At 45.0% G+C, this 12,351-nt stretch overlaps 1 protein-coding gene across 3 annotated transcripts in view; it reads right to left on the bottom strand.

Moving 5' to 3' along the window:
• Nucleotides 1-6,208, bottom strand: part of CRAMP1 (cramped chromatin regulator homolog 1) — a 66,980-nt gene extending 60,772 nt beyond the window's left edge. The window contains exons 1-2 of one of the 3 annotated variants that reach the window (XM_066576474.1): nt 5,985-6,208; nt 2,635-2,957 (exon numbers count right to left, since the gene is read on the bottom strand). In XM_066576474.1, the coding sequence (XP_066432571.1) occupies nt 2,635-2,957; nt 5,985-6,205 (544 nt within the window). In that variant the 5' untranslated portion in view covers nt 6,206-6,208. Of the gene's footprint in view, nt 1-2,634; nt 2,958-3,969; nt 4,113-5,984 lie in introns of those variants that run through there. The other 2 variants (XM_066576476.1, XM_066576475.1) reach the window with 2 other exon arrangements.
• Between the last annotated feature and the right edge of the window lie 6,143 nt (nt 6,209-12,351).

The following is a 12,351-nucleotide window of genomic DNA, read 5'->3' as shown; positions in this document are numbered from 1 at the left end:
CGACATCGCTCCGCAAAAATCATGCATGTCAGAATACGCCAAATTAATCAAATGGGTCCGTGTGCTGCCCATACTCAATCAGTAAAATATATGAATATGGGCAGAAAATATCCCTGTGTGAATTGTCCTAAATCATCGCGTTCTCCTCTGACACCCCATAGAGGGGTATTTCCACCCGACACTAACCCATAATGCTACATGAATGATTGATGATCTAGTAAATCTACAGCATGGATGACCATCTCCATAAGGCCGCCTTCACACAGGCGAGAAAATGGCATAAGATTTGGGCATTGCGAGACGCATCAATATGAACCCCATTCTTTTGAATGGAGTCATACACATGAGCGATGTTTTCCCTCATGGCACCGCGATGCAGGAAACAAAACCGCGGCTTGTCATATCTGGCTGCGTGCTCTCACATCACAGTGCCCATTGTTTTCAGTGGGGCCGGCGGCAGCATCACACTACGTGCTAGGTACGCGCGATGCAAGCTCTTCCATTGAAAACAATGGGAGAAATTCCGCAATTCTGCACCACGGAGGATTGCTGCTTCCCTGAAGTGATGCGTGGCTGTTATGACATAAAACGCCTTGATCCGCAGGGAATTCACATGGTGGGGAGCGCGATATGGGGCCATGATTCACAGCTAGAGAATAGACAGAGACTCACCTAACTGGTAATTATCTCGGTGAGGAAGGAGCTCTGATAACACAGTTTCACATTACTTTACACCGCAGTACATAAGCTGATAATTCTACTTATCGCACACACATACACTGAATGGCGACTTTGTTAGACCCCCCATCTAATAGTGTGTCGGACCTCTACTGGCCTTCAAGACTGCAGCAATTTGTTGTGGCATAGATTCCACTAGGTGAATTGTTCTGCAGAAATATCGGCCCCTGCGGACAGGAAGCTTCTTGTAGATTAGACAGAGGTGCTGACATATTCTGACCAGCTGACAGGAAGGGGTCATCGATTCATGCTGCTTGTGCCAAATTCTGACCTCCCATCAGCACGGTGCAACAGATCTCTGGATTCATCTGACCAGGTGATGCTGTTCTACTGCTCAGTGATACAATTTTTTGTGCTCTTTTTTTTTCCCCTGGAGTCTCGCCTTTCTGTTTCTCCTAGACATAATGGCGCTGGAACTGGCCGTCTGCTGTTATAGCCCATCTGTGCTAAGGAACGATGAGTTGTGCATTCAGAAACATTAGTTGGAGCACCAACGTTGTATATGGCTGCAATATGCTTGACTGTGCACTGCCTGTTCACGAGAATGATTCTTGACATCCTCTTCTGACCCCTTTTGTAAACAAATTGTTTATGTCCGCAGGATCCCTTCTTGCCGGATGTTTTTCCTCAATCACGTCATTCTCTGTATACTCTCAAAACCCCACGCAGTTGGCAGTGACATCCTGACCCGGCTGGTCTAGCACCGATGATCAGACATCGTAGGAAGTCACTTGAGTTTCCAATTCTAATATGTAGTCACACAAACTGAACCACAGAAAACTTGATTTTTATGCTGCCCTGTGGGATCACATACCTAATTGCCATACAGGGAAGCTCCAATCATGAAAGGGCCGAGGTCTCTACTAAAGGGGCATTATTTAAACTGAACGATAAGTCAACAAGCTAACGATGATTGTTATTCCTGCATAAAATGAATGACGAAAAAAAAGCGAACGACTATTATTCGTCATTTGCGCGCTTTTAGACCAAATGATTATCATTCACTTTCGCTTGTTGGAACGATTAGCGTACAAAAAAGGGGAAAAAAAAATTCAATCTAAAATGGCCTTTAATGATGGCTTCTGGGGAGAAATTCCTGTAATCCGACATCTGCTAATCCGGCACTTGCTTCCCACTCACTGAACAGCGATGACCAATTAAAAGACACCTCGAATGGACAACGACCATAAAAATGATAGCAGCAGATTCCACATGGACATTATATTTTGAGCACTCGACCCGAAGGTTACGTGCACATTTGCGTCTGTTGCAAATTTAAAAATTTTTTTTTTTTAAATATTTCACATTAATCTTTTTGTTTTTGAGCCAATTTTAACAAAAACTGTAATATAAAATGAAAGACTTGAAACATATCTTCTACCTATAGGTGGCGCTGTAATGGGGGGGGCATGATTCAGCTGCTAGCGATTGGCGGTTTGGCAAGGCGTTTTACTTACGGCACATTTACGACGTCTATTGCTAGACCCCTGCATCGCGTCCTCGGATGATTACGAACACCTCGTTGTTACTGAAAACGATGCCAACATGACCCATGTCCAGCCTGGCAAAATAGTGTCTACTGCCCACCGCCCTCTTACGTGTAATAATGCATGCTTATACTACAGAAATTAATTACACATAAAGTAATTGGAACTGCGTTCACTTCCTCGGGGAAAATGAATTGCGCAACACCTATAAAAAGGCCAAAAAAAATTGTGTGCGAGTTATTAACACCCCTTTATAATGAGCTGGCACGGAGCCAGGCGACTGGGAAGCAACAATTATTTAAGTAGGTCAAAAATACTACAAATCACCTACACTGGGACAGAGAACATAGACTTATCAGGGTGCACCCCAAAATACCAACGAAGGGGTGCACGAATTTTGCCGGAATACCTTTGCTTTTGGCACTGGGCGCCCATCCATTGCTGCCGGAATCCTTCCTCTGCCTCTTACTGTGCGGTCGGACGCAGGACCTCAAGAAGTGGTGCTGATCCTGCTGGACCTTGGAGGGCTGCTCAGGGGTCGCTGCCTCTGAAGGTTCCTTATTGGGGGGCTCCGAGATCAGTAGATTCCCTTCTGCCTTGGGTTTATCTTCTACCTCCTCTGTGGCTACCACCACCGCCGCCGCTGCTGCCGTCGCTTCCTCCTCTTCTTCAGTCTCTGGTACCCTCGTATCCGGCTTCCTTTCTTCTCCACTCTTCAGCTTCACTGTCATCCTAAAATAAGGGGAAAAATTTATAAAATTTAAAAGAAAAAAAATATATTAAAAAAATGTATTTCGTGTGGGGTTGGGGATTTTATAAGGGAGCTCCTATCCTTTAAGGCGTCCGCAAAACCCTTCACCGTAAGTACTGCCCTCCGGGAATGATAGGGTTAAACGTTAACGACCATTAAAAAAAAAAGAAAAATTTAAAAATAAATAAAATACTAAAAATGTTAAAAATATATACATTTTTTCATTTCCATACTCTCCAAAAAAAAAGGTTCAGCTCGACCCCGCGAGATAAGTCGCCATCGCTTCCACCAAACAAGCGATTACCATGTTGTGTACTGTCTCCTCTACTCTGACCGTCCACTCCCGTTTACCAAAATACGCCTTTCGCTAATTTATCGCCGCGAATAGCGGTCAATAAAAAAAATTTACCGTATATATATTTTTTAAAATTCCCATCGGGTCTCGGCGTTGGCGTGCGATGGTTGGCAGCCCCAGACGCAGCGCTGGTGGCTCTGAAGGCTCATGGCTTGTTGTACCCTGTGTATAATCCATGCCCATGTTTACTCTGGGCATGAACCCTTTATAAAAGGTTTTTTTAACTCTTCTCTCTCCAGAGGGTACAGCTTAAAGGGGGGACAGTGCCCCCCAAAACCTCCAAACCCCCAGCCAAAGAAATAAGTTGTGGAGAGAAGAGAGAGACAGAGAGAGATCCTGAACAACATGGCCGCCATTGTTAGTGACAAATCCTCTTCCACTGTCCCGACTGCACAGCCCGGGCTGGATGCCCCTGGCCAGTGTCGGGGAAGGGGCACAGTGCCCGTCCGAGGGCAGGGGAGGTGGTGGGCTCGGGTGCCGGGGTCCGGGGCAGGCTGCAGCCAGCGGCAGACGGCGGACAGCGGGCTTGGTTTTGTTGTTGAGCACAAGAGAACCCGACATGATGATCAGCAGCAGCCGCCGCCGCGCTCGCCCAGTACTCAGCCTCCTAAAAGTGGTCTGGGGCGGCCGATCCCTACCCAGTCCGGGGTCCCCGGCACCCCCGAGGGCTCCTCTTCCTCCTCACCATGGATCCGGGGTCTTCCGAGCCTCGGGCCGCCCGGGATCGCTCATGTTTCTCGGCAGAGGTTGCTGTGCGCTCTCGCCTCCTGCGCCTCGTCTCTTTCTGCCTGCTGCTGCTCTTGGGGCTGGAGATTCCACCAAATGCTGCAGCCAGGCGCGGAGGGGACCCCTTCTTCAACACCCCATAACTGGAGATCGCCATCCCGTACAAACTCGGGACCGGGGGGAAATGAAAGCTGAGATTCTCCCCTTTCAGATGCATGTTTTACTTCTCCTATCGGGTGTAAGGAATTTAAACGAGACGCTGCCAAAGTGAGGGCACCTCATGGGGCGTTGTTGGAGCTGAACTTTGCTTTGCTACGTCATCAGCTTGAGCAGTATTTGAAATTTATTTTTGCTAAACTTAACACTCCCCAAAAAATAAAGTCAATTGCCCCCCAGATCATGAAGACTCCTGAGTGCATGAATACTGGGGGGAAGCAATGCAGGCAGCAGAGGGTTTAGGAATAAAACTGGTTTAGCAGCATTTATGGGCATCAGACAAGATGGACGCAGATCCAGGGGAGATAAACACACTGATCATCAGCACAAGCTGGGGGGCTGCTGGGGGTATATTGGGGGGAGGGTTACCCTCTCATATACATAGCTATATACACACTTATTGTGAACGATGGATTATTGGACTAATAATACACATTTCAGTGCAAGCTGTGGGTGGAGAGCAGCTGAGGAACTACAACTCCCAGCCTGATGGGACAGAGAATAGTGAGAGCTGTAGTTGCCTAATAGTCACAACACAAACTACAACTAACCCTGCAATTAACCCAAAAGCATAAAACCTTATATAATAACATGGAGATTTCTATCCAGAGCTACAATGTATCACCTACACAAAAGCACAATCTGCCACTTCTACAAGGTATCAATGCACAATATATCACCTGTGTAATGTATCACTGCCCAATATATCACCCATGCCAGGCATCACTTATACAATGTATCACTTATATAATGTATCACAGCACATTTTGCAATGTAGTAAACATCAAAGTATCACTGCACCTATTCAATGTATCAATATCACCTATACAATGTATCACTGCAGATATCACCTATACAATGTATCACTACACATAATATATGACTTTATACAATAGATCACGGCACTATGTATCACTTATATACAGTAACCTATCACTATTGATTAACGATAATTCCAAGGCTAGGGTGCAGTCTAAACAATGATGCAAGAGAATGCCACCGTGCAAGGTACTGAGTAGCAATGGAGCTCATGAAGGCTGTACAAGGGGGACCTATAAAGGATGTATCATATACAGACTAGCTGCAGATATACACATGGGGTATTACTGAAAGCTGCAGATATATACATGCAAATCTAATATCACTATAAGCAGCTTATTAAAATGAGGGAAAGACAGGAGACATGTAGGACAGCAGCTGCTCTCTGCTATCAGCCCCTTTCATCTTTCTACATAACGCACTTGTGATGATGGCATTCGGTGCGTTCAGTGGATGATGGGTGTGATCGCTGGTTAGAGATGAGAATAGCAACAATGTATCAATAAGTGGTCACATGACTGTCATTTCCAACAAGGACCATCCAGATGTGCTTGACATGAAGGAGCACTTAGTCTGCTGGTAACGCTTGTCACTATCACAGCTGGAGCAGTACTAGAATCTGGGCTCCCATTCATTCATACAAACATTGGAGTACTACAACTCCCAGCATGCACTGGTGACCAGCATGGCTAGTGCATTATAGGATTGATATCATCCATATAGTGGCATCGAGGATAAACACCTTGTGCAATGCATAATAGCAGATTTAGAAACATCTTATCAGAACATGATCTGCAAATTAAAGTGGCTGCTGGGAGTTGTAGTTCCACAGCAGTCATATAGCCTATGCACTGTGTAGGACTGAGGACCGAGGGTGTCAGATGCTCCTTACCTTATACATGAAGAAGGCTGGGAGGGCCTGACGCGGCTCGCTGCGTTCCTCACCAAGAGCAGCCCAAACCCGCGGCCTATGCCAAACAAGTAGCGACCGATGCCCCAATAGATGCCAGTGTATATCCAGCTGTGCGTGAGCCCGGTGCCATCCACAGGGCCTGATCCCGTGCTCCTTTGGATCCTGGTGCCGACCTTCCTCTCCCAAGCCCGAATCCGCATCTGACAACAACCCGCGCCAAGCCAGCCTGCCAAAACACGCCACGCCCCTCACAACCCAAACAAACGCACTCATTGGTCCTCTATCCTGGAGAGGAGGAGCTTTGACGTAGACTGGCCAATCACCGGCTACAACGCCGAGTAGCGCTGGGAGTTATGGGCATAGAGGGCAGAGTTTAATGATGTCAATGGCGAGAGGAAGAGATTTGGGATTGGCTGGCTGGTCTAACCAATAGATGAACGTTTTGAATTTGTATAGTCAGCCGTTTCTGTAACGCTTTATGTGATTGGTTTAAGAAGATATGATTGACATGGTGGGCGTGCCGGAAGCGTCTTGTAGATGGTAGTTTAGGCGCCGGAGTGCTGGCTGGGAGAGAAGATGTGTAGTACTGCAAGTCCCAGCAACTCTTGTTGTATGCAGACCATGCACGTTGCCTTCTTTTTTGGAGCTTGCTATGATAGAGCCAAACGTGTGTCATTCCATTGACTTTTCTCTTATCACTAAAGCCCCTAGGGTGTGTCAGCATGGCGGCTCTGATGGACTGCAGTACTTACAGGCGTATTCACACTGGCAGATGCAATTTTGATCTGTGAAAAATGCACCGCTCTCACTTCATATGTGCGTTTTTGGCACATATTGTCCTTTTTTTATGCCCGCGTTGCATCTGCATTTACTGTGTTTTTCAAGAATGCAAAAAAGCCCAATTGATGTGTTACGCGCATAAAATATGCACATCTGGATACACTTATTTAATTCCCTCTGGTCGTATACGTCCATGTAGAGGGGCTCTAAGGCTTCATGGCCACGAGCAAAATTGAATTGCGGAATTCGCGTGGGTCACCCGTGCCGATAATCCGCAGTTCAATATGCCCATAGACTATCATTGGGCATCTGCATGTATTTAAATACTTGCGGATGTTATTTTTCTGCAGTTGTTCCAGTTTTCTGCGGATCCCGCAGGGACGGCTTCCATTGAAGTCAATAAAAGCCATCCAGTCTGCGGCACGCCCACAGCTGACACTGCGGACGTGCTGTGGATCCGTGGAAAAGCAGGAGATTTTTAAAAAGCACTGCGCGCCGTGGGGAGATGCCAAGATTCCTCATGCAGGGACTAGTCCGCCTCAATAAGTCACATACCAGATCTTTGAAGTTCGTGACGTATATTTTAACTCCACATCATATGGACTACAGAGGGGATTCCCATTACATTTCTTTGACCCAATCAGCGCAGATTCTGTATCAAATCTGCGTCCCGTTCTGCTGTGCGAACACAACCTTAAAGGCAGATTATCTCCCCTGCATTGCAGAGTCTGCAGCATTTCCACAGCAAACATGCATGGAAGAAAGAATTTGCTTGTGGCGCAGGTGCGAATCTACCCTTAGGCCAGCTTCACTTGAGCGTAAGCGTATTTGCATATGACTAAGAGCTGCATATTTGTGAAATGAACTATGCTTATTTGCGTGCGCATCGGCGTATTTTACTGTACTTTTTGCCTTCGCATGGCATGTTCATTTGAATGCGGCAAACAAAAACGCACCGATTGAAATAGCTAATTAGTTACACGTGTTCTTTTTCCAGTGCTTCACGCATCCCTTTGAGTATTGCGCGCACATTTATGTATCCGCCATCGGTCTATCAGAACCTTTGGTGCACAAAAACGCAGACAAATATAACATGTTCCGTCTTTTTTTTTGTGTGAAGCCAGCTGTTTTTGCGCATTAGAGGCACAGGGAAAGAATGCTTTTATATGAACCAACGGTTTCCTATAGAAGCGTTCACATGAGGGAATTTTAGACGCGCTAAATACTCGCACCAATCAAAGATTAGACATGCGACTGCAAAGCTCGCATCTAACGTCCGTGGTGCGAGAAGAGATAGGACCTGATCTATCTCTGGTGCGTGATGCATGGGAGTTTCCATAGACTCCTATGGGAGCAGGAGTATATGGAAACTCCTGCGCAGGAAAATGAGATTACAAATCTCATTAGGAGGATTTCTGCCAACCAAAGGAATTTTTAGCTGCTTACAGCGGGACGTTTAAAGGTTGCTGCCCAGAAGCACATTTTAAATGTCCCACTGTAAACTCCTGTTGGTCCCTGTGGGGATGAGGGGAAGCCCCAAGGGTTCCCTTTATCCCCGAGGGGAGTAAGAGGAATTTAGAGCGGGACATTTAAAATGTGCTTCTGGGCAGCACATTTTGAATGTCCCGCTGTAAGTAGCTGGGTATTCCTCCAGCCCCGCTGCTGGGCAATTCTCCAGCAGCTGAGGGGGGGGGGGGGGGGGGGGTTGCAGTAGGGGACTCATTGTACCTCTCTCCCCAAGGGATTTCTCCATAGCAGGGAGAGAGAGGGGGGCGGGGTTACAGAGTTTCCCAGAGAGTGTGGGAGGAGAGCCTGAGGCTAGAGGGATCCACCCTCTAGCCCGACCCCCTCTCTCTTTGCTATGGGAAATTCCTGTGAGAAGCCCTATAGCTTTTCCCCTCTCTCTCTCTGCACTATGGGGATCTCCCATAGCTCTGCGCTCTCCCAGCTATGGGGAAATCCCGGAGCCCTGCAGGGCTGCTTCTCTCTTTCCTCCTGGAACAGCTGCCGTTCACACAATTTTTAGCGCAGCATAGGCACAATTTTTCACGCACCTATACTGCGCTAAAACCACGCTGCAAGTGCAATTGAAAAATGTTTTCGACAATAAAATAAAATCACTGAATGTGCCAACTCTCCTCTCACTTCATTCATAAACTAAAGACTACTCTAAGGAGGACAAATATCACTGCAATAATTATATATAATGACGGGGAGCAACAACAAGGCACTTATCACCGCAAAAGGATACCCGTTTAACCCCTTATAAGGACATGGCCGACATTGGCCATCAGGACTTGACGATTTTAAGGGGATTTTCATCTCCTCTTTTCAAAAGCCACAACTTTTTTTATTTTTCTTGTCAACGTGGCCATATAAGGGTTTGTTTTTTTGCCTGGCAACCTGTAGCTTTTATTGGTACCATTTTTGGGTACACATAATGTATAAATTTTATGATTCTTTTTGGAGGGTAAGGAGAGAAAACACATTAATTCTGCCATAGTTTTTTTTTTCTTTTAAAGCGTTAAACATGCAGCATAAATGGCATAATCAATTTTTTCTGCAGCCTGGTGTGGTAACGACAATGCTAAAATTATTTTTTCTTAGGTTTTTCCACGTTTGCACACTAAAAACCCTTTTTTTGGAAATGTTTTTTTTTTCTACATTGTTACATTTTAAGTCCTAAAACTTATTTATTTTTTCATGGGTAGAGATTTGTGGGAGCTTGTTTTTTCTGTGACGAGCTGTAGTTTTTATTGGTACCATTTAGGTTCATATGGCTTTTTTTTATCACCCTTAGGGCGCCTTCACACTTGCGATTGCGATATCGCTGCGTTTTTTTTTAACACAAATGTCAATAGGACTTTCTAATGTTAAAAACGCATCGCACAAAAATCACAAAGCACAAACTTGCGATTTTTGTGTAATGCATTTTTAATATCAGAAAGTCCTATTGACATTTAAAAAAACACAGCGATATCCTGATCGCATTTTGCCTGCATTTTTTAGTTGTATTTTTCACAGCTTTTGCTGTGCAGGTTAAATCATTTATGTACAGGTTGTTATGGATACCATGATAACAAATATGTGGGTTTTTTAAAAAAACATTTTTTAAACAAATCTGAAAATGCGCAAAATATTTTTTTTTTTACATCTTATGTCCCTGTGGGGGACATGAACCATAAAAGCTCTGATTGCTATGATAATGCATTGCAGTACTTCTGTACTGCAATGCAGTATTGCTTATAATAGCAATCACAGGCCATGGCAAGCGTGAACACCAGTGTATGGGTTCCGGTTTCCATGGCAACACGAAAGATCCATTCAGCCTCTTTACAAAATGCCATCCCAGTCTACTCCTCGTGGAGATTTCGTGATCACTTCCAGAATAGTAAATCTCAAGATGTCTGCAGTACCTCCATGTTTAGCCCACACAAGCCTAGCAATTAGGGTAACGTTCCCATGACAAAAAATCCCCAGATAATCACCAATCCTCCTCCTAAACTACCACCAAGTATTTCCCATATATTCTAAGAGGCAGGGACATCTGCAGAGATAAGCAAAACCCTCTGTCTCACAGTTACGAAATCTCGTATGTAATCAATATGATCAGTAGTATGATTAGCATTAGATATAGTTTGTAAAATAAAGGGGCACACAATACACCTACCATATTTAAACAAGCCCAAAGGTATCTGATCCAACTAATGATTTGCCGATCGGGGGGATTGATAGTGACTATCGACCAATCTATCTCTAAGTGATCTTCCTTAACGAAAAGTGCCTTGTGGTCTATTGGAAATAATTCCATTGAGATCCTGGTCCATAGTCAGAATCCCCCAGCATCTATTGGTGATATCCAGGGACTATTTAGGTCTATCATCATAGATTCCCATTAGTCTTAAAGTTTTGCAGTTGTCCTTTTTCCTCAGGGTCAACAGAGTGGACTGATTCAACCTTAATGCATTATCAAAGGCAGAACGAAGAAACTCATTGGGGTAACACATACAGGTGAACCAATTTTTCAGATCATGGGCCTACTCCCTAAATATGTTGATAGTTCAGCAATTATACATAAGTACTGTCCCTTATGGTATCCCTTTTCTCAAAGCTCGTGGATGATGACTATTCCATCTGAGAAGTGTATTAGAGGAGGTGGCTTTACGAAAGGTCTTAATAATTAAACCCCCTTGACCATCTTTTCAGTATATAGATCTAAAAACGTCAATTCATCAGAGTAAATCTTATTAGTGAAATACATGCCTCTATTGTAGCGATTAAGATGTGACATGAATACCTCAAAGGATTCTATGGTCCCATCCCAAAGGAAAAATACCAAAGTGCTCCCAGTCGTAGTGCCACTGAGCTGGTGGAAGAGGGTGGTACCAAATAGAAAGACATTATTGCAGAGAATGAACTGTAACAATTTAATAATAAAATGATTTTGTAAGGTGTACTGTGTGCTCTTAGTCTGCAGGAAGTGCGGTGACTGAGGCGCCGGGCACACCACTGAGGAGATGTCGGGGTAGCTGTTAGGGATGTCACGGTGGCACTACCAACTCTTCCCTGAAGGATGAGTGTAAGCTTTTGCCAAGCCCCGACAGGCCTCTCCAGGCAATGCTGGTGTAGCGGTTACCTGAATAAACTTAGGTAGCTGAACTTTAGACTTTGTCACGGGTGACGCCACCATTCCTTACTCCACAGGATTGACACGGGTAAATTGTAGAACACACAGTTGCTGGGAACGGGCAACAACCGGAACTTTGACTTGTAACTTTTTAGCAGGTTAATTTACAGACGGATGATTGGAAATTACACGCCAGTGCAGGAGACAATTGAGGATGTCAGGGAGGAGAACTCAGGATGACACCGGGGCCACAGTCTTGGTTATCTGATGGACGCTGCTCCTGGAAAATAAAATAAGCAAGAAAGACAGCAGCACACGAAAAAAGAATACCACTTAAGTGGGGGAGCAGCATGGGGGTCTGCAGGCCTCGCTAAATATCCAGACTTCAGTGGACCCAACACGGGCAACCCATAAACGAATGAGTAACAGCACAGCAGGGAAAAGTCTTTGTAGTATCATCTCATAGGTAAAAATCCTCAACTTTATTGGAACATCCAAAGATAAAAATGGCAGAACACGACGTTTTGGCCGACGCAGCGGCCTTTGTCAAGCTAATGCCATACAGAACAAACTTCACATATCCGCTCCTGGAAAAGACACTCCGGAGGAGGGAAAAGAAACACTTCACTGAACACTCACTCTTTTTTCTGGACTGTTTCAGACACTTTCACGGCGGACTCCACTTCACTCGCACCTGGGAATAGGATCCTGGGTATGAGCATCCAGTACCTTTCCTCCTCTTCTTCAATTCTTCGGTAACTGTAGGCTAAAGGTGCCTACAGATAACCCACACACACAGTCCTTGCTCTCTCTTTAAACTCTCCAAACCAAAAACTCCCTTTTTTTCTTCAGTGCCTTGCAAAACCCATATGTCCCTCATGCTCACGTGACAACATAAATTGTTACATTTTCAGACATAACCCAAACATTTATAGACAT

This window comes from Eleutherodactylus coqui, chromosome 8, assembly GCF_035609145.1.
Source record: "Eleutherodactylus coqui strain aEleCoq1 chromosome 8, aEleCoq1.hap1, whole genome shotgun sequence".
Classification (NCBI taxonomy): Eukaryota; Metazoa; Chordata; class Amphibia; order Anura; family Eleutherodactylidae; genus Eleutherodactylus; species Eleutherodactylus coqui.
Note: the sequence above shows the minus strand (reverse complement) of the source record. Positions and strands in the feature narration are given on the sequence as shown.